The sequence below is a fragment of the Notolabrus celidotus genome, chromosome 16 (genome assembly GCF_009762535.1).
Source record: "Notolabrus celidotus isolate fNotCel1 chromosome 16, fNotCel1.pri, whole genome shotgun sequence".
In the NCBI taxonomy this organism is placed as follows: domain Eukaryota; kingdom Metazoa; phylum Chordata; class Actinopteri; order Labriformes; family Labridae; genus Notolabrus; species Notolabrus celidotus.
The window spans coordinates 9,484,467-9,507,902 of NC_048287.1; the positions used below are offsets into that span (position 1 = coordinate 9,484,467).

A 23,436-nucleotide genomic window follows, 5' to 3' on the forward strand; every position below is an offset into this window, starting at 1 on the left:
GCAATACAAGCAAGCCTTTTCTCAAAAACGATTTAAAGCTGCTGTTGGTAGGAATGGTGTAAAACAACGTTGCTTATTTTCTGCTGAGTTTGGAGAAAAGGTCATAATACCCATCAGTATTCATCGGTACTTATCGGTAAGTGCAGTAATTTGAGACAATTGCAAAATCTCTGCATTTTCCAATGCCTTTGTGTCAAGCAATGTTATTATTCCCCTCGGCCAGTTATGACCAACCAATCATAGCTAATCTCCAATCCTCTGTCCTGATTGGTTAAGGGGCGGCCCCTCCTACGTTCTCCAATTGGTTATGAGTCCGGCACTATCATGACAGCACACGCCGATCTGTGTTAGGGGGTTAAGAGGAAATCTGGTCTAATCACAACCCTAATCACAACCCTAGCCCTATCCCTAATCACAACCCTAACCCTATCCACAACCCTAACCCCTAACCACAACCCTAACCCTAATCACAACCCTAACCCTAATTACAACCCTAACCCTAATCACAACCCTAACCCTATCCCTAATCACAACCCTAACCCTAATCACAACCCTAACCCCTAACCACAACCCTAACCCTAATCACAACCCTAACCCTAATTACAACCCTAACCCTAATCACAACCCTAACCCTAACCACAACCCTAACCCTAATTACAACCCTAACCCTAATCACAACCCTAACCCTTACCACAACCCTAACCCTAATTACAACCCTAACCCTATCCCTAATCACAACCCTATCCCTAATCACAACCCTAACCCTAACCCCAATCTCAACCCTAACCCTAATCACAACCCTAACCCTAACCCTAACCCTAATCACAACCCTAACCCTAGGATCAGGGTGAGGATGGTTTTGTAATAGAATAAATGCAAAAAATTGGGCAATTATAAGGCTTCTCATAAAAAACACTGTACGTAAAAGGGTTTTCAACACACAAACCTTTGCAAAGTTAAGGTAAAATATATGGCTACAAAAGATCCTAAATTAAGAGCCGTTCGGGAGTTGAAAGAGCCGGCTCTTCTTTGGGAGTCAAGTTAAAAGAGCCGGCTCTCTGAAAGGAGCTGAACTTCCCATCACTAAAGCACATGCTTACGACCATTTACACTCTTAGTTTCCCTTGGAACTATTTGTATTGTAAAACGTATCAATGTAAATACTTCAGACCTGTACCATAGTGATAAACAGATAACACTTCAATTTGAATCAAGTAAATACCACTTGTATACTTTAAAACAGAGGGTCATTTCATTCCTTGTGGACTCAACATGACAGCATTTATACTTTTCAAGTAATTGATCTTAAACGCTTTCAGAAAATTAACAGTTGCAAGACTCACATATCCCTTCGAGCCACCAAATGGTATCAATGGTAACAATGGTGTATATGCTGTTTTGTAATGACACAGCACAATTTTATAATTTATTAGAAATTTATTCAAATGATTTCATGGACCCCCACGCTATGGTTCACGGACCCCCAGGGGCCCCAGGACCCCACTTTGAGAACAACTGAGCTAGAGTACGGTAATTGAGGTCTCAGCCTGCAGAGAAAGTTGTGAGGCACAGACCCACAAGCTCTCTGCCCGACTCCACTGGTCACACTATAACTTAAATATAAGACTCTTTGAATCAAAAGAGCACTCTACAAGGTTCATGTACCATAAAACTAAACAATATACCCCCGTTTTCTGTGAATGCATGATTATGAAGTGAAGGAGAAAAGATGTGAAAAAAGTTGTGCAGTGTTGCTGTCTTTTCCAGCACAGCGTGAACTCAACTTTCAACGAATGGGGATGTGTTTTGTTAACTGGGTCAGGTCGCACGCAGCCATGTTGGAATAATTTTCCAGGACTATATGTGATTTTCCAGGACATTTGACCTTTTCTCCCATTTTCCAGGTGTTTTCCAGTGCTGGAAAACTGGTCAAATTTTTTCCAGGTTTTCCAGGTTTTCCAGGACGCGTGGGAACCCTGCATGCAGGAGGAGGAAGTGATTCTGTGTTACTAATATCACTACAGCGTGTTTAAGGACATTTCAAAAACACGAGAAACACTGAGATATAAAACTTATGAGAGCAGTATCTGGTTTTGCATCGATCATGTATTTGCAGGACTCACAGCAGCCGACAGTTTTTCCTGCATACTCTGACTCTTTTGGATAACAGCTATTGTATACACAGAATCCAGACCCCCTCCATGCTCAGAGTCCAGACCCCTGAGTCCAGCTTCAGCGTCTTCACATAGACTCTGTGAACTTACCGGGGAAAAACTGAACTAAATTGCTGTTTTTTATTCTACAGTTCCGACTCTGGACCGCTTCAGTCCTCGACTCTCTGACCCCCTGATGCACTTTAGACACAAACACAATTTATAAGTCTGGACCTGAATATGTGTGTGTATACGGGGAGTAGATTAACATTACTTTCCAAAATGAAAGCAGGAATCAGAGGTCATTAAGAATAATTTGGTGCTATTGTGGAGGGATAATTCCTCCTCATGAATACACGAAGCAGCAGTCAACAAAACCCTGTTGAGCCGGTGTGTCTAACTGTTTGTAGGAACGTTAACAATAAAAGAGTCCGTGTGTGTGTGTGTGTGTGTGTGTGTGTGTGTGTGTGTGTGTGTGCGTGCGCGTGCGTGTGTGTGCAGCGTGAGAGTGCATGTATAGGTCTGTATGATTAAGGCAGTGATGTACCAATCCAAAGCGAGCACGCTGCACTCTGTAAAAAAACAACATCAAATGAGTTGTTTATCAAAAAGCTTTTATCCCCCTGTAGCTCCACTAAAAGCGTGTGTGTGTGTGTGTGGACATGTGTGGACATGTGTGGACATGTGTGGACATGTGTGGACATGTGTGGACATGTGTGGACATGTGTGGACATGTGTGCCTCCCATTTTTTATGTGAATCTTGACTGTTTGCTGCTCTACCTATTTACTCAAGGCCTGTTTTCTTTATGTTAGTGCCGCCTGGAGATTCTCCACCTGATAGAGTCCGTGATCGAGCAGGACAATCTCCGCCTTCCTGCTCTTGGGGCACTTGCGGACCAACACGTTCCCCGGATGCGGGTCGCAGTGGACGAAGCCGTGCATGACGATCATTTCGCTGTACATCTTACCCAGGTTCTCTGAGATCTGAAAACAACAGAGGAGAGAATCAGCTGGCTCAGAGAGCTCAAGCTGTTCTGGTTTGTTTGTTGTTAAACTATAAATTATTTATGTACACAAGGATAAATATGACCTCTGCAACCAAGGATGGAAATAGAATAAAGAAATTGTTATCATGGTAGTGTTTGATGCTGTATTTTGATCAGTCAGTGCATCACAGCAGTGGTCTCTCATTTTTTGTGATTTGGCGCTATACAAATAAAGATTGATTGATTGATATGCAGATTTTTTTTATTGCATTTTCTGAAAAAAAATCTCATCCTGGTTACTTTCAGCAGTCACATAAATCTGGTGGCAAGTTAATCAACTCATCACTTGATATAAAGGCTGCAGATTACATAACTAACTGGTGACCACTTTAAGTTCAACGTTCCTCTGTGAACAGATGCTGGAAAAATGTGAAATGGCAGCAGGATTGAAGTAAACTGCTGGGTTTGCATTCCCTCGCCCCTAATAACGTATTATTAAAGCAACAGTGTGTGACGCGCAGAGAGCCATAAAGATACCAAAGCACCACATTCAAGGAAACAAGCTCAGTGCGATGCTGCTGTTTGCACCAAAGTACAGCCTAACCAAACATAACAATACACAAGGTGGTCCTCAAAGTGATAGGAATACAGACCGACACACACAAACATCTATTTAGAAAGCAAACAGAGAGACAACAATGATCTCAGAGAGGAGCAGGCAGAAACTAATGGTTGGTAATTGGAGTTCCTCAGATCGTCCCTGGAGAGAAAGCAAAGCACTGCGTCACATTTCACCGTTTGACCCGCAACATCCTGTTTCTGCTGCTGCTCTGGAGGCTTCACGCACACACACACTCCATTGTTGTTCCCATGGGGGTCAAAGTTTGTGATCAGGTTCTCCAGACTCATATTACTCAGTTGAGGATATATGATATCAGAGCGGTCTTTAACTTGGACTGGTGTGTGTGTGGAAACTGGGACTCCATCACACTAGATGGGCAACATGACAGCTCCTCAAAAGTGATGCCAAGACATTTAGAGCTCCCCCTACTGACCGGGTGCAGTTTAGACCTTAAAGCTCATCATACATGTTAGCAGAAGTTTTCATGGTCACATGTAAGAGCAAACGTTGGCGGGGGCTCTGCTGCTGCCTCCGGGTCTCAGGGGCAGCAGTCTCAGCAGTCTCAGCAGGGAAGCCCAGACCCTCCTCTACCCGGCCACTTCCACCAGCACTTCTGGGAGGATACACTTCTTTCCGTTGCTTAGCGCCTCTCGAGTGGCTGCTTGTTCCAGCAGCTCTCTCTTCGTTGTTCTTTAAAACTTTTTTCATAGTTTAGTTATCTTTGTATTTGGAGCCTGTCATGACCTTTAATGACTCATTTGTGGCCATCGACACCAAACTGGCTACGTTTGCAGTGTTTTTTTTTTTACTATTTTTGTTCTTGTGTGTTTCCAGAGATCCTGTGTAACCACGGTCGATTATTTTTCTTAATAATAACGAGTAGACAGAAACCTGGACACTGTGAGCCTGAAATATGTTCGGTTCAGTCTCTTGTTGAAGTCTGAGCCTTCACTATTATGACTGTATGTCTGCAGAGATTATGAGCCTGCTCCACACTTTGATATTCAGCATGTTTAACATTTTGAACCCCTCAAGACGATCCGAAGATATTCAGTACTGTCAGTTATATACACTGTGTTGTGAAGGAAAATTGATTCAGGGGGAAAAAATGCATTTAGGATTGTTTTTGATGGAAAATTGTTATGTTTTTTAAAATGATTAATCGATAATTGATCGTTAACATTTCAAGATCAATCACGGAGAATACTTGAATTTACATCCCTAGTATCTAGTAGTAAACTGTAAACAATTTGGGTCTCGATCCCAGCAGGTGAGTATAAAGTACTACAGTTCCTCAAACTGTGTTAAAAACGTGCGTAGAGACTGCCATCCACAGGTCCAAACTCAGCTACTGCAATTAATTTTTTCCACATCTGTCACTGAATCCTATAAAACACACTTCACCTGGCTCGGCAAACTGGGACGTGAAGTAGACTGAGGATTACACAGATTAATATTCACTGTGACTTTAGTGATGCAACTAGCAGTGTATCCAGTATGATATGGCACAGTCACTCCACAGGCTGCTATAGCACTCTGTGATAGACTCGGTGCAGCTCTCTCCCTTCCGGATCTTAAAATAGTCTGTGTCGCTCTGAAAAAGCTGAGCGGACGTACATAGTGGGCGAACTAACCGTGTCTAGCATTACCACGCCAATCATGTCCCAGGTTCACTGGCTACTGACGCCGCTGATCCGCTCTGGATGCCGGCTGATGAGGTTTTGAAGTTAAAACACAAACGTTCATTTAATTAGCCCACAAGCTAGTTAGCTTTAACAGATTACCCTGCAGCGGTTCAGACAGAACAATGAGTGGCGATATTTCCTCATTAAAACTTTCTTCATTGATTTGTCTGAGGAGTCAGAGAGACTGAGGAGACTGAGAGTGACCCTTTAATGTCAGTCTGTTTCACAAGCAGATAAAAGTTCCTCACTAGTGCTTTAAATTAGGTGAAAATGTCATAAAATATTCACTTTTCTGTTTCTTTGACTCTCTGAGAGTTAGATTTTATGTGGGTATTTGTTGTTTGGGTTAGTGACCATATGTTGCACACTTTACACAAAGCATATAAAGAGATGAACCCGTAACTCAGACATCACTAAGACAAACCCTCTTTATAGCAGCAGGTGATTTTGGACACATTGAATAATCAGTAAAAAGGTTTTAAATCAGGAGACAGTTTGAATAAAAACATTTCTGCTGCAGATTTTTAACCAGAGTTCTTAAGTGTCATCATGACAGAACAGAGGTGTTAGTTTTACATTGTTTACATATTTACATCCACATTTGAAATTGGCATTCGATTTGGTGCCATAACTGTATTCCACATCCTACCTCCCATTAGTTTATGACTTATAATACCCTACATCTAAACGAGAATGAACCAGGACAATTACTTATCTCTAAATAAACACAGTAGGTAGCTTTTTAAATGTAATGATGGTTTCTTTGATAAAGGACAAGTAGGCAAATATTAAAATAGTACCTACAAACTTTATATCAATTGAAAAAGTACATTTAGGGAAAAAGTACAAAGAACAGGGGGACAATAATTCAAAGTCTTGCTGCAATTGATGAGTATCATAGTGTCCCAAAATGTACACAGTTCATCGACTGCCACTTTGAACATCCACGTTGAGTTGGTCAATACAGTAAAAATTCAGCACTGCTCTACAATATAACACTATATATCTGACAGAGAGGCAAGTGTCACCTACTCCATGGTAATCATATACAATGGAAAGCCACTTGCTTTAGGGATTCATTTAACAGTTCAAATAAAATGTTATATGAAAATGAAAATATTTTAGTCTTAATATTGATGCTTTGAAGCAAACCTTTAGTTCTAGAGATGAAAAAGTTGTTTACCCCCTGCAAGAATTCAAAACTCACATATACTGAGATCACATCTGTACAACAAACTTAATAAATGTCAACCTTTCCACTTTAAAAGTTCACCGCATATAAATACTGGATGTACGTCATTTCATCAAATGCATGTATTTCTCATAAATTGATGAGGACAGAATGTTTCAGTCGTCATCGTCAAACTTGATCTTCTTTCCTGGAAAGCCAGGATCTGTCCTTGCTGCTCCTTCCTTTTCTTACTGGCCTCCCAGGACGGATGCAGAGCCTCGCTGGAAACCTTTTGTTTTGTGGGCTCCCCTCTTGCTCGACCGAACCCTCTGCCACCCATCAGCTGTGATTCAGGATGCCTGCCCTTAAACTGGGGCTGTTTGAACATGGACCCTGAATTGCGTTCTCCTCCTTTACCCGGCTTTTGGAACGTGGGATGTTTGTTTTTGGATGATTCACACCCTTCAGTGTCTCGTGGCCCCTAAATGAACCTCCTCCTCTCCCTCTGCCTGCACCTTTATCTGTTCCTGATGCAGAGAGGGTGGAGCAGAACACGGTCTGAAACTGGGATGGTTTAGACTTCGGCTTGGACTCATTCACATCAAGTTCGGATTGATCCCCCTTCACTTCTCTCTTTCCGTCCCCTTTACTTTGCTTCATCTTTTTCTTGAGTTTGCTAACTTTTCCAACAAAGAAGTCATCATCATCGCCCTTCAGACTGAGAGGACTGCCTATGAAAACGTTCCTCTGTGCTGTCATCAAAGTATTCCTTCTCTTCTTCATCATCTGAAGGCTCTAAATCACTCTCTTCCTCCTCTTCCTTCTGCTGAAGCACCTTGGACTCAATATTAGGATCAGGTTTCTTTTCTGCCGTGTCACCTGGACAATCGTTATCCCTATTTTTTTCTCATCACTTCTTTTCACAGGTGATTGTTTTACATTTTTAATTTCTGGTATCTCTTTCTTTTGACCATCAGCTGTGTCACATACATGATTTTCTTCACTCCTCTCTGTCTCAGGTATAGCTACAGCTGCATCTTTAAGGTCTTTAATGCTGCAATGTACTTTCACACTGTCAGTGATTACCTTTTTCTCCACTGTTAACTCCTCCTTTTTCTTCTCTTTCTGTTTTGCTCTCACTTTTTCTTACCTCCAGTTTTCATCCACTCCTCTTTGAATGCTTTCAAAGCAGCATTTATGCCTTCAATCTTTTTGTGAAATTGAGGGTAGGTGGCTATACGTGCTACTGCCCGGTCAGAGATAGTGGACTTTGGGTTTTTACACACTTGATTTAAGTTGAGGTTCTTTTGCAAGGCTGTCTTTGTCACCTGGTGGAGAGGAAAATAGAGCATACAGTGAGAAATTGAAGGCAGTTTTTCAGCCTTGTGAAAAACGGGGTAACATTTCTAATTTATATTTATATTTTAAGATATTATATTTATCTATAATTTAAGATAAGAAAAACAACAACGCGGATTTAAAAAATAATGGATGAATGAAAGTTACGACGGTCTACTTACCAGGTCTGGTGAGAGCACCTTCATAGCATGGATCTCCTCCAGCAGTCTGGCAGCTCTCCTTTGATTACTCTCAATTTCAATGTCTTTACCCTTCTTCTTCTTCAAGGCCACAATCCGCCGCGTCAGCTTCCTAATGATCAAAGCCCTCACCCTCTTCACTCTTTTCTCATCTTAACCACCTCATTGTTCAGATTGAAACCCGCAGTCTGCTTTTTGTCTCTGGGTTTAGACGATTCCTCAATTTTATCTGCAGCCTGTGGCGTCTCTTCTTCTACCTTTTCCTCACCCTCTGTACTTCCTGGTTCTTCCTGTTCTTCATCCTCGTGGCAGGTTTCATCTTGTCTTTCACAGTCAAACACATCCTCTTCCTTGTCTTTTTCCTCAGCAGATGGCAACACTTTCTTCAGCTCATCCATGGTTTTTATCATCTAATGAAGAAACAATCAATCATTAATCTGTAGCTGTCCTTTTTTCTTACAAACACAGAACAGTAGAAACAGCAAATCCTTAAGGTAACCAGAATGCAGGTGTTATTGTCATTGGTTTCTACCCATAATCCATGCTGTTTACTGCTCCTGTCAGAAGATTTGAGACACATGCAGTTGGTGCAAAGAATTATGGGTCATTTTGTCTTCTCTCCTTTGCAATAGGATGGCCCAGTCCTATGCTAAAGGAGTTAATAAAGGCAATGAAGCCCCTTTTCTTGTTATAGAGAATTCACACAGCTCTGGTGGACTCAAACACTTTGGTGTCGTTTTTTAGTGAGTGTTGAATCTTAGGCAGAAAACTCTTGCAGTTAAGTAAACAAGGCAACGGCTGGATTCAGGCAGCAGGTGAGGGTAGAAGGTCCGGGTTTCATTGGACAAGCTGTGATTCATTTGTGATCCCAAACTATTTAAAAGTGTGCAAAAAAAACAACCTAAAATGGATAACTGTTTTACTGCTTCAATCAAATAACCAAACCCCAATCTAAACTGGACCATTTCTCCACTTTGAAAACTTAATTTCCTGTTTTTTAATTTTGGTTAAATAATAGAAGTCACACGATTTTTGGTTTCACCGTGTTGAACCAAAAATGAAATCACGTGGTCGATGTGTTTTCCTGTTCCCTAACAAAAATTGGAAAGTCAAAGCTCCAACTTTTGATTACTTTCCTTTTTTAATTCCTTTTTGCACTTCCCATGTAAGACAGAAAGTAGAAGAGTGGACAGATGGTAAGCTCAAGTGGTGCGCTAAAAATGTCAGAATAAAAGACCATTGTAAAATGATGCAGGAACACGGATCTATATATCACAGTAATATCAGAGGATGCATAAATCATTAAGAAGGCCTTCACAAGCAAGATGAAGATCTTTTTTGTTTTTGACATGAAATAGCTAGGCTTTTTAAGATGTACTTTTTACATTAGCCTCCTAAGTCCAAAAAAGATCCATGTAATAGATGATTTTATTGTACATTAGAATACCCACAAGTTGCCAAAGCTGTGAATTACCTTATATTCCAGATTCAATTATTACTTAATTGTCTGTTCTTTTGTTGGAACACAGGCATCGAGTGTCTGATCTACAACCCCAATTTATGACCCATTTCTCTTTTTTTTGACATTCACTCTATTTATCAGTTACTTAAAAAACTATGACTTTTGTTGCGCTTCTTCAGCTTTCACCTTTTAAGTCTTCTGTCCTTACAGTAAGCCACTGATTCAGACAAGTCAATGATAATTCAAGAAACGGATAAGCTACCTTTTTGCCAGTATTGTGCATTACATATTTATCTTAGTCTACTACAAGTGTTTTTAGCAATAGCTTTACACTAATACAACTACCATTAATACTATTACTACTACTAATAATAATTCCTATTATCATTATCAATAGTAGTTAACTATCTGATAAAATTAACAGCATCATCAGCAATATTTGGTACTGACATATAAGCTTACATGTATGCAAACACTCATACTACCACCTGCTGTAAGTTTCATCAGCTTGAACTACTTTTCTTTCTAATCTGCACTCACTCAAGGTGAGTTACAGTGGAAACCAAAGGAAATATTAAAGTTTGGTCAACACTGATATGTCGTTGGTTTCTACTTTGATGTGCCTTTGCTTGTATTTGATGTTTTGGCTTTTTTGTAACCTTGTTATTTACAGCATGAACATAATTCACATTTTATATCATTACAGAACCAAAATAAAATGCCCATTACAATAGTAAATGCATGTGTTGGTTTTTTGGGGTGGTGTTACAGATAGATAGATAGATAGATAGATAGATAGATAGATAGATAGATAGATAGATAGATAGATAGATAAATAGATAGATAGACTTCATTGATCACCCATCGGGGGAAATTTGTTTTTTTTTCCAGCAGCTTACAACATGTGACATGAGAATACAACAATGTATTTACATAGTTAAATAATAATAATGATAAAGGTGAATATAAAATAAGATCAAATAAAATAAAGTACATCAATAATAACAGATTTATACATTATGTAAACTTCTACTCTTCTATCTTATGAATCGATAGTAAAGTAAGTTATTGTATGGATAAAAATGCTCCAGGGTTTACATGACAACACAGTATGAAAAACACACTCAGAGCGACTGTAGAGTAACAAATTATAATTACTCAAATTACAGGAATAAAGTGATTCGTTTTTTTAGGTACTTGTACTCCTGTATCTATTACACAATTTATTACACAGTTCTTTTAAAAATCAGATTGAGTACAAAGTACAATTTAGATTGACATCTAAACATTTTATCTGCATTTCTGTAACCACTAATGCTCTCTTATCACAAACAGGCTCATAAAAAACCCTGACATATTCTGTGAAACAGTTATAAACTGACTTCACAGCAGTCCGAAGTCATTATGACAAATTTGTAATGTTTAAAATAAATAATAACAATTATCAAAACTGATATTATTGTTATTACCTCTACTAGTATTATTCATCATTCAATAATAAAACACTAATTATTAGTAAAAATACTTGTTGTAGTAGTAATAGTAATTGTTGTCTATATATTTAAGGACCAGTGGTGGACAGTAACAGAGTAAATTTACTTGAGTACTGTACTTAAGTACATTTTTTGAGTATCTGTATGTTCCTTGAATATTATTTTTGGGGATACTTATTACTTTTACTCCACTACATTCAGAAGACAATCATTGTACTTTTGACTCCAGTACATTTCTATCAGTACTCTAGTTACTCACTACTTTAAGCTTTGAAGTCAGCTCATGATTTTCTTCTCTTTTCTGAATCTGACCCCTTAGACAGTAAAGTGTGTTTGTGTAGTTCTGTTTGTCTCAGTAGTTTCATTCCAGATGAACATTTCAAACTAAGTTGTCTGTGCTTGTACTAACTTAGTTGTTGATTTTGTTCCATGGTATAGATTTAGAGATTTCATGTAATGTTTTCTAAATAAACACAATTTACCAGAATGTACTCCTATGTATTCTTGACTGCACTCTGCTTTGTGAAAAGAAAATGTTTTGAGAGATTTTAAGAAGTTCTTTGATACTTTAGTATTTTTAAAAGCAAGTACTTCAGTAATTTAACTCAAGTAATAATCTGACAGAGCAACTTTCACTTGTATTGGAGTAATATTTGACCACGAGGATCTATACTTTGACTTAAGTAATGAAGCGATGTATTTTGTCCACCACTGTTAAGGATAAATCTACAGTTTCCACGACAATCTATTTATCCATCTATCTTGTGCTCAATGGGACTTTATTTGAAAGTTTTTACTTCACTTCTGTGTCACGTGACCGCCACTCATCCTTATTTAATTCATTATGGCTTATAATATGGCATATATAGTAGATATATTTATAATATGGCATTATTTATACGTCCTATGGTATTACAAATAAACAGGACTAAAACAACCTTCTGCTGTTTCTTTCAGTTTGTTTTCTAGCTGTTAAGTCCCCTTTTTGTAACCATAAACTCACACTGACAAGCTAACTCTGTGCCACCGTTTTCGATTTAATTTGAATAAACGAGAGGACTAACTTCATCTGACTTCTGCCTGTGTCCACTAAATAAGGGACACAGTCAAACGTACCATGGTTGTGAAATGATGGACGACTCTCTAACAAACGTGGTTGATCCAGCGTGTTCACGTTACCCCGTGTAGCCTGACGTAATGGATCAGATGTTACTCTTGTTTGGTTGTCAGAAGCATCAAGGTAGTATATCGCAGCGAGGAAGTGATAACGTGTTATTAATAAACTTACCGTGACACAAGTGAACAGCTATCGCTTATAACAGCAGGAGAAGTCTCGGCTTGAAGAGCGCTGCCATGTTTGATTTCGTTCGCCTCCGCTGTGACGACTCAGGCGTGACGTCAGCACGCCAGCGTGTAGACGCAGAGTGTCGTGAAAAGGGGAGGGTCTTCGGTGAGCTGTTTTTATTTATTTCTTTGTTCATGTGTATAAAACAACAACAATGGTGGATAATTGAAGAAGTGTTGACATTTGGACGCGCGGATGATATTTCCTGTTCCAGATCAGAGAGCAATATTAAAGCTGAATCAACAGGGGGAGGATGAAGCGGCGCAATGCGGACTGCAGCAAACTCCGACGGCCTTTAAAACGGAGCCGAATCACCGAGGGTATATATAGCAGGTACAAAAAAAGGGCTGGAGTGTCGTTAATGTGTAACAATGGCGCCTCTCTGTATATGCCAATACAGAACCGCCACCCTGTCCTACATTCATACTTTGGTTTTCCCCCCCGAGGGGCAGCTATTATTCCCAGGTGTTGTCTGAATGAAAGGCCTGTTGTTAATGTTACTTGTGTTTGATATGTTCCTGGCGAGGTGATTAAATTCTAACGTTTAATTCAGACGTGTACAGTAATAGAAATGTCCCACAAATACTTCAGTTTGAGGTGTAACGCATTCCGCTGAATGGAAAGTCTCTCAATTTAAGAAATTAATCTGAATCTATAAAAGTATTCGTGTTATTATAGAGCCTGGCACGAGCTTTGTTATGAGCGCGTCTCACCTCTGATCATTTGGAGAGGTCGCTCTGTTTCATTTCAATTAATGAAAGATAAAGCAGAAAAAAAATCCCGTCTAATTGGAAATGCTAAAGGATGCATATAATATAAAACACTTATACACACAATAAACAGACTGATGCTTATTAACGAGCAGTGCTCTAAGTCAGGGGTTCAGACATGCCTGCTGCCTTTCGCTCTTAATCAACCTCTCTTCATCCCTCACTCTGTCACTTGTTTTGATTTCTCTCAACCCCAATTAATTTCCACGTTCTTCACAAACTGTTGTCAATTTCTTCTTCTTCTTCTTTTCATTATTATTATTATTATTATTATTATTATTATTATTATTATTATTATTATTATTATTATTATTATTAGTTAATAAGAATTCACTGTTGTAGACATGTAATGTTAAACCTTGTGTAGTATCCAGTACCCAAATCAAGTCTTCTATCTCACAGTTTTTCCTCTGTCTGTTTTCTTGTCATGCCGTCTCCAACAGTACCTTCCTGTACCTGAAGTTTCTGGTGGTGTGGGTGTTAGTTCTGTTGGCTGACTTTGTGCTGGAGTTCAGGTTTGAGTACCTGTGGCCCTTCTGGCTCTTCATTCGGAGTGTCTACGATTCCTTCAGATACCAGGGGCTGGTAAGAGCTTATTTGACCTCATCTCTGCCTTTAGGTTTTGATTGACACTGTCAATAATATCAATATATATTCACCACCTTATTAACTAATGACATGTATACATATATATGAAAAATAAAGATGATGAAAATGCTGATTATTATTATTTTTTATATTATTATTATAATTATATTAATGTTATCATTATCATCACAGTTATTATTATTATTATTATTATTATATTGATATTAGTATTAAAGTTGTATTTTTTAGTGGTTTTGACCTGAACAACTTTCTATATAATTTTGATCCCCCATTTAAAAAGGAGGAAAGAATATTAGAAAGACTTTTCAAAACAGCTGTTCAATAAATTGCTATGCATCTCAAATCCATGTGAAAAACATAAAATGGATATAACCTACACCATGTACGACATGCTGTTGCATTATATACACATATGTGATAAGGTTGGCTATGATAGTGTCATACTTGAAAGACTTAGTTTGACTGCACAAGTGTTCCTGCTGCAGTCATCCTCAGTTGTGTCATATGTATTTGATTCTCTCTTTCTTCCACACCTAGGCGTTCTCTGTATTCTTCGTATGTGTGGCATTTACATCAGACATCATCTGCCTCCTCTTCATCCCTGTCCAGTGGCTTTTTTTCGCTGCTAGCACCTACGTATGGGTCCAGTATGTATGGCACACAGGTAAGTCCAAGTTCCCTATGTACTGTTCGATACCTGCCAGCCACACTGTATTTTTCATCTTAGAAAAACTTGGTGGACAAGAAATTCATACTTGACAATCATTTCAGTGTTAGACCTAAGAGTGCTCATGTTTTCTTTCTTGTCCTTTGTTCCTTTAACAGAGAGGGGAGTCTGTCTACCTACTGTGTCACTGTGGATCCTGTTTGTTTACATCGAAGCTGCTATAACGTTTTAAAGATCTGAAGAACTTCATGTAGACCTTTGTCGACCCTTTGCTGCTCACTGGTAATGTCATTGTGGACTCTTATGTGAAGGCCCTTTTATTGCTTTTTGATACAAACATGATATGTAAATGGTGACAGTGCATAAAATAACATTGCAAATACTGATTACCTGAAACTATACGAACACCATGACTGTGTTTCCCCTCACTCTCCAGTATTGGCTATCCAGTGGTGACTCTTGGCTTTGGCTTTAAGAGTTACGTGAGCTACAAGATGCGTCTGAGGAAACAGAAGGAAGTACAGAAGGAGAATGAATTCTACATGCAGCTTCTACAGCAGGCTTTACCACCTGAGCAACAGATGCTGCAGAGGCAGGAGAGAGAGGCAGAGGAGGGTGAGACACACACATGAAATGCAAAACATATTAAATATTTATTTCCGCAGGGAAACTCGATGGACAGAACAAGAATAACATGCAGTCGAAATGGGCTGTGATCACATGGTCCTCTTTGGTTAGAAAGGTTCTTTGATGAGTGAAATAACCAGGAAGTGTCGAAGTGTACGCCAAGATAAGAGCTGTTTGAATTCTCTTCATGACAAAGAAAGGATACACAGGACCATCATTTATGAAAGGACAGAAGAAAATAAGCACCCGCAAGTTGTTGAGCAAACATCTTTAAAGTGATATGCCTGAAAATAAGTGATCAGCATGTGAAGGGTAGATTGGTACACCTATATTAAAAGGACAACTATTTCACTTCACTATCATACATTACATATACAGTATATTCATTTCAAGGGGGTCGCAGTCCAAGCAAATCGACCAGACCTCCCTCTCCCCGCTAACACTTTGCAGCTCCTCCTGGGGAGTCCTGCGGCGATCCAAGACCCAGTGGGAGATATAATCCCTCTACCGCGTTCTGGGTCTACCCCAGGGCCTTCTCCCAGTTGGACATGTCCGGAACATCTCTAAAGGGAGGAGTCCGGGAGGCATCCTTATCAGATGCCCAAACCACCTCAGCTGACTCCTTTCGATGCGAAGGAGCTCCCTCTAGATGTCCGAGCTCCTGACCCTATCTTTAAGGCTGAGCCCAGACACCCTTCTGAGGAAGCTCATTTCAGCCACTTGTATCTGCAACCTTATCCTTTCGGTCAAGAACCATAGCTCATGACCATAGGTGAGAGAACGTAGACCGACTGGTAAATTGAAAGCTTTGCCTTCCGTCTCAGCTCCCTCTTCACTACGATAGTCCGATACAGGGTCTGCATCACTGCTGACGCTGCACCAATCCTCCTGTCGATCTCATGCTCGATTTTACCCCCACTCACTCACTAACAAGACCCCAAGATAAACTCCCCCACTTGGGGCAAAGTCTCGCTCCCAAGTATCTAAACCCAGTTACTTATTCAATCATTAGATCATTCAAAGTGTATTTTTTTCACTTCTTCTAGATAATACAGATTTTGCATTGAAGTTCAACCACTGCCTATGTGATGATATGTTTCTTCTGTTTTATCACATTAGTAATGGTGTCTAGACAAAATGAAATCTTTTCTTATGAAGAATAAGAAAATAATACGATTTTATTAAAAATAAATACACAACAAAGCAGAAGACTGTCTTACAAACAGTGGATTAAGATGAAGTCATTCTTAATCTAAAGCAAGGCTGCAGAAGTTTTGAGTTCATGTTCAGCGTTATTAAAATCTTCCAGGTGTTCTCATATCTTTGGCCCAATTTCCCTGGGGCTGAAAGCATCCTTGTCCTGGGAGGGCATACTGCTTCATACACTGCAAGCAGCAGAGAAAGCAGGTCAGATTATGCAGTGAGTTGTCCACCTTTAAAAAGCTGCTTTAAACCCATGAATGCACCAGGCGATAGGTGTGCTCTTAGTGGAGTATTTTTTGTAAATGATTGTCGTTGCACACTGACTGACTTTACATCAATAACACTCACGCAGTATACGTAAAGGCGGTTGGGTTGTCTTAGCACTTGGGTTTCCTGTCTTCTTCTTTGCACCCATGACATCTTCAGGAGGTTGGGGAAAATGTTTTTTGAAAAAGACAAATGGGATACATTTTTTGACATCTCAACCATGACTTCTCTACATGTAACATTCATAGGAAGGGAACAAGGATGACTAAGATTGTCACTGCTACTATTATGGAAGGAAAGTTAGTAACATGCTTTGGAATTTTCTATTATTGAGTGAATTAACCATTCCTTGATTTAGTAAGGGCGACACATTTAATTTTATCATTGATCTTATGTGTGAAACTTTGACTAAAATTGTTCCTCTTATAAACATTTTGTGGCCTAAGAGGGAAGAAGTATTCATTTGGAGCTGACAAGCCTGCACTGAGTAAGAGATAGAAATGGCAGAACACATACAAATATGATCATAATTTGTTATTATGAATAAGAGATTTATGTAACATACGTTTTATTTCCTTCAGGATATTTCAGCTGTTTGGCCTGATTGTTTTATCAAAGCTAGATTTCTGTTGTCAGCTTTTACAACAGCTTAAACAAACATATTCACACAGGTTTAAGAGTTCCTTTTTCTTCACTAGGGCTGTGATTTAATCTATGTCTGACTGTGATCAAATGTGCTTTTGGTTTTGTTTAATTCAGTCCATTATATTGATGTCTTCTAACACTGTCTCCAATTATCTTTCTCAGCAGCTTTGGCTAAAGGACTGTCAGAGGCAGAACCCACAGTGATATCCCAAAATGGAGCACCTCCGGGAAAGAAAAGTACCTGTGTCCCTTTGCCAGAACTGGAGTACCGGGAGAAAGGGAAGGACAGTGTTGTAAAAGAGCGTGAGGGGAAAAAACAAAACACAATTGGAATCAATAACAACAGTATTATACACGCACTGGACTCCAAACTACAGGAGACAGAGTACATAGAGAACTATGTTGGGGCAAAGAGACTGAATAATGACCTGGCAGTAGAAAATACACATGCAGATACTAACACTCTTTCTACTTCTAAAGATGAAATGGGAGGGGGCGGGAAGAACTACAAAAAGCCAGTGGGGGTGTGGGGAACATTTCCAACTTGTCGCCTCGGAATCACTGCTCTTCAAATGGCAGTGTGCAACCCGTTTCTTCAACCAGTAGAATGAGAAGAAACAGAATGGGACAGGGAAAGGGCAGAAGGACCCTTCAGAGAACTACATACCCAACAACCAGCTGTGCAAATCAGATACTTTAATACGGTAAGATAAACTCTGTCCTACTAATTCATACTTCTAATATTTGTCTCCCTTTGTGGTAATGGGTCTCTACAGGCTTCTATTGGGGAACTAGTGGAACCTTTTTTATTGTACTTTATATTATTTTATTCTATCTTTTTCTTTTCTTTTTTTAAGTCTGGAGCAGGACGTGAAGCGTCTGAAGGCAGACCTGCAGGCTAACAGGCAGCTAGAGTCAGAGCTACGGAGTCAGCTTTCTTCTCTGAGCAGTCAGGACCGCAGTCTTCGCTCTGAGCTGGGCCAGCTTCGCCAGGACAATGAGCTGCTACAGAACAAGTGGGTTCATAACAGAACACAACACTGACATTGATTTGACTTCTTTTACTAAGGTGGTTATGTAAATTTGTATTTTCACATAAACCTTTTAAATAAAAGATCTCCTCCACAGTGAAATGGGGCACTATGTAGTATAAAGATACATCATCATGTATACGTTCACAAAAAACTCTGCAAAAAAATTGTTTTGGGTTAGGGTTAACCCAGACTCATTTAGTCCAATGTAAATGCAGTTGGTCACTTAGTTGTGCAGAAATGAAAACTACTGTTAACAAAGTGATCAGCAGTATATCTCTCTAGGATTAACAGCTAGAACAGGCAAACATACCAGTCAATGAATTGTATTTCACTAACAATTATACAAAAGGTTAGAGAGAGCATTCTCATACTCCCTTTCCCTTACTACCAGAGCACTTCAGTTATTAAGTCCTTAAACCGAAACATTCAGCGGCCACAAGCTATACTCAAAAAATATTCAAAGCCCCAATACAGCAAATAATACTAAAGCAGTTCTGAAAAAGGGGCTTTTATAACTCTGTATTTTTGATGATATCAAACTTAAGAGTTTTGCCTAAATAAGAGCATGTCTGACTTGATTAACACACATCATGGCCCAGGGTATTCAAATGTTTTGATGATTTTAATTTAATTCTCTTTTGTAACCAGCTAAAACTCCTCACAGCAACTTCAAGCAAACAACATGAATACACTATTTGTCACGGAACACCAAGTCCAAAGTGTGTATGACTCTTGATCCAGCAAGATGACGATGATGTTCTCCATATTTCAGGCTCCACAGTGCAATCCAGGCCAAGCAAAAGGATAAACAAACCATCTCCCAGCTAGAGAAGAGGTTAAAGGCTGAGCAGGAGGCTCGTGCCCTGGCTGAGACACAGCTGGCCGAGGAGAGGAAGAGGAAGAAGATGGAAGAGGCCACAGCTGCCAGAGCCATAGCATTAGCTGCTGCCACCAGGTACTGACACAACTTTGTGACTTTGTACTTGTATAAAAGGGGAATATGAGAAATTGATCAGTCATTATGAGAATAGGAAATGATTTGTTGCTACAGTGCTGGTCTAACCATTAAGTAAGATTAACATTGACATAAATGATCTGACCAACGTTTAGAAACCTGAACTGGTCTCTTTGTGAACCTCACTTCAGGGAAAAGTTTCAACCTCCTTGGTAGCTAAAGGGAGACCACTTACAGGAATTACATCAGGTTGTCTGGCACTGTCTGTTGGGGGCTAGCTTCAGCAGCTAACAGTTTTAGATTGTGAAAAGTGACTTAGCCTCACCTTTATAACAACAACAACTGATCTACAATTATTTACCACCAATCCCTCTCAGGGGGAAAAACACCAAGCAGGACAGAGCAGTAGATGAGTGTTGGAGCACTTTAATGAAAAGTATTGACGGTTTTTAACTCTTCTTTGTAGAGTTGAGTCCACTGACTCTCTGCGTGGACGCATCAGAGAGCTGGAGACAGACTGTAAGAAGCTTTGCATGGACATGAAACTTAAAGAGGAGCAGATAAGGGACCTGGAGGGCAAATGTCAGGTGAGAGTAAAACTCACTTTGTAATAAGATCATTAGGGTATTTACTTCATTGGTAAGTGAAAACCCTGTAATTATGTAAATGTTGTGAATATATCAAGACGAAGATAAAAACTGCTGCATTGATTTTTGTACAAAACTCCCATTTCTAGTTTGTTTTCTTTTTTGCATCATGTCACATGCAGGAGCTGCGGAAGTATAAAGAGAACGAAAAGGACACAGAGGTTTTGATGTCAGCATTATCAGCAATGCAGGAGAAGACCCAGCACCTAGAAAACAGCTTAAGTGCAGAGACCAGAATCAAACTAGACCTCTTCTCGGCACTAGGGGACGCCAAGAGACAGCTGGAAATAGCACAAGGTATCCATATTTATTTATATTGTTCCATAAAAACTGAATAACTGAAGAGGACTGCATGTTAACTGTAATCTGTAAAGATCTGGTCACAAGTGGTTTTCGGAGGCACATTTGGAAACACATGAGCTGGCTAGCTGTGCACAGAACTGTCCACTTGTGATCAGATATACTGGCCCACGTTGCTAATAGCAGGTGTAAACTACCAATCTGATCACTTTTTAAAATTAGATTTGATAATAGATAATATGTATGTATGTATGTGTGGGGTATTTGAGATGAGATCACTTGTGAACATTTTAAAGCAGGACCTATGTTTGCTTCGTCTCTTCCAGGCCAGATCCACCAAAGGGAGCAGGAGGTTGCAGAACTCAAGCAGAAGATAGCAGAGGTCATGGCAGTGATGCCGAGCCTGTCTTACTCATCGGACAACAGCAACCACAGCCCCGCCACCCCGCACTACTCCTCCAAGTTCATGGACAATAGTCCCTCCTCCTTAGACCCAAACGCCTCAGTCTACCAGCCCCTCAAGAAATGACCTCTACACTAACTTTTTATGTTGGGATCAAACTTTGTCTCTCTTTATGTTGGTGGGCTCAGATCCAGTTTTGGTCTTTTTTTTTTAGTTCAGCCTCTGACAATTCTTGCACTCTCCAGTAAATGCACTGCATAGTGACACACACACACAGTCCACAACCCCTCCTCACACACATGTGTGTATTTTGCTTGTTTTTTGTTGTATTTTGAGAACTATCTTTTTCTATGGGGGTTACACAAAATCATTTTTTCAACTGAGTTTTGCGACTTCGCCCTATGGCATGATTTCTGTATGAGCAGGTCTAAAGGTGAAAGAGAAACACAACTATGTTGTCCAAATGTCAAGGAGCCATCATGCATTGCTTCATGCCACTGTGATATTGATCAGAAATATGAAACCCCCCCTCACAAACAACATATTTTTTGCCTCTTGACTCAAAAGTTCTAAAATGTTTTAAAAACTGGGCTCATCATGTTGGGTCAGATTTCCGATCAGCTTTGAGTCTTAACTGTACCTGTGAAGTTAAGCCCTTTGGGAGGTACATGAATGTAAAACTGTTCCCTTTTTGGCATCAATGTTAACTTGAGTCAGTGTTTGGTAATGTTTCATATTAGTTATGACGATGTGCGTTACCTCTTATAACTGATTAAACAGTTGGACATTTGTTGTGTTCAGATATTCCAACACATCCTGATTTTACAATGTTGGAATAGCACTGTGTCCTGGATAAACAGAAACATGATAAAACAGTTTTGTCCTGAAATAACTTTCACCTCTGGTTATGGCCTGAAAAGACAAAATATTTGATTAATGCTCCCTTGCTTCAGATGCCTGTCTTCACCCTCTAGACCCATTAAGAACTTGTGAGGCCATATTATTCCTTGTTTCTTATAATGTTGAGGTAATAGGTCTGTGCAGTTATTTACAGACTATAGTGCCTTGCAGTTTGCTTTGAAGAGGCAAATACAAAACATTTTCCAATCCAGAGATCCAAAAGCATCAAGCCTCTCATGAGTTTTATTCAAGGTCGCACACATTCCAGTTATTTTTTCAAAGGCTGAAACAATAAATTACCACAGACGTGTTGCTCTCTTCAGATCAGTTTGTCACATTATTACAAACTTGAAGGGCAAATATTACACTGGACATGGTACGTGTCATTTCATAGTGACATCTTCTTGGTGTGCCAAACACCATCATAACTGATTGTCTCTCATCGTGCCCTATTGTCGGCATTATGTTGTTTACAACAATGTACATGAACTTACTGAGGAATGTGTTCTTACTTTATAACATTTCAGTGTAAGTGCCAAGAGTTGAAGCTTCATTTCATCCACACTTTGTTGTAGCTAACATTATGCAGAAGAGTGTTGATCTTTTTCAGAACACAGTTGTATATTTCTGGGCCGACAGATGAAGCAGCAGGCGGTTGGCGGGACTGATTGTGTTTTTTACACATTTATTTATTTGTTTTGACTTCTTTGAGTGGCAAGTCCTTGATATTTGCAATCAGACTCAGTTATTTTCCTATTATTTTTCTAGGGAGGATTCTGTGTGTTGGCAAAGGTTACCCCTCAATCGTATGACCATGTTGTGCTGTTATGTTGAATATTTCGAAAAGTAATTTTTGTGAATTGCTCTCGTGTTGTGAATTCAGTTCTCAAGTTGCTTTTATGAGTTTGTGCAAAAGGAAGAAAGGGTTAAACATGCTTTGTTTCATCTGTTGATTATTCCACCGTGATTATTTTCTTTACTCAAAGTGATGGTGGCTGTGTCACACTCTCCACTTTGGTATTCATCATTAAAAAAGGCTTGCTGGTGGAAATATGAGTTGTTGAGAGTGTGTGTACATCTATCTATCTATCTATCTATCTATCTATCTATCTATCTATCTATCTATCTATCTATCTATCTATCTATCTATCTATCTATCTATCTATGTAATCAACTTTATTTATATAGCACTTTACACACAACACACTTCATCCAAAGTGTTTTACAGCAAACACACAGGGGAAAAAAATAAAATGGAATGAAACAACGCAAATATAGGGGGAGAGAGAGAGAGAGAGAGAGAGAGAGAGAGAGAGAGAGAGAGAGAGAGAGAGAGAGAGAGACAGAGTGGTGAGAGAGAAACATAATGACATCTACAGTAAAATGACACCAGCAATGACCACAATGATAAGACTGACAATTGACAGCGCAGTGACCATGATCATAGCAGTGCTACTACAGCTGATTCTGAATGATGACAAAAACAATAATAATAATAATAATAATAATACTGATAATAATAATAATAATGATAATAATAGTAATAATAATAATAATAATAATAATAATAATAATAATAATAATAATAATAATAATAATAATTAAAGCCGCAAGCGGCGATGAATGGGCCCTCGCACACCTGCGGCCGCCGCCTACGTGAGCCGCCGCCACATGTAAACCGTCGCCTGATATTTGCCATCACATGATGCGAAAGCAAGATCTGAGAGTACATACTGCTTCAGGTGGTGCAAATGTTCCAAGTTTTTGCCAGATTGCCAAGAAAACCTCAAAACTTGACAGTGTGCCACGCCCACAATTTTAGTCTGAACAGAATTCCTTTCACAATAATTTAATCGTCAATATGTCTGCTATAGAATGTGCCTTGTTTGGACTGAATCAGAGAAAAACTCTAGGAGGAGCTCTCAAAAGTATTCACCCTTATTTGGGCGTCAT

General features: G+C 39.4%; 2 protein-coding genes and 1 long non-coding RNA gene across 3 annotated transcripts; 2 read left to right on the forward strand and 1 right to left on the reverse strand.

Moving 5' to 3' along the window:
* Positions 1–12: 12 nt before the first annotated feature.
* On the forward strand, positions 13–3,529 carry LOC117828102. Its single transcript, XR_004634331.1, has 2 exons — positions 13–136; positions 2,968–3,529. It is a non-coding gene; the product is annotated as an uncharacterized LOC117828102 (long non-coding RNA).
* Positions 3,530–5,857: 2,328 nt separating this feature from the next.
* Positions 5,858–12,393, reverse strand: srfbp1 (serum response factor binding protein 1). Its single transcript, XM_034704994.1, is given in 9 exon segments — positions 5,858–6,829; positions 6,832–7,005; positions 7,008–7,330; positions 7,332–7,497; positions 7,500–7,748; positions 7,751–7,946; positions 8,139–8,296; positions 8,299–8,566; positions 12,228–12,393. Coding segments are annotated over 9 exon segments (1,572 nt in total). The 5' UTR covers positions 12,231–12,393; the 3' UTR covers positions 5,858–6,794.
* A 208-nt stretch (positions 12,394–12,601) lies between these two features.
* Positions 12,602–22,534, forward strand: maco1a (macoilin 1a). The gene is given in 13 exon segments (XM_034704993.1): positions 12,602–12,789; positions 13,670–13,811; positions 14,373–14,499; positions 14,661–14,784; positions 14,939–15,117; positions 17,407–17,754; positions 17,757–17,846; positions 17,849–17,948; positions 18,102–18,260; positions 19,051–19,233; positions 19,700–19,820; positions 20,003–20,177; positions 20,507–22,534. Coding segments are annotated over 13 exon segments (2,031 nt in total). The 5' UTR covers positions 12,602–12,709; the 3' UTR covers positions 20,710–22,534.
* Positions 22,535–23,436: the final 902 nt, after the last annotated feature.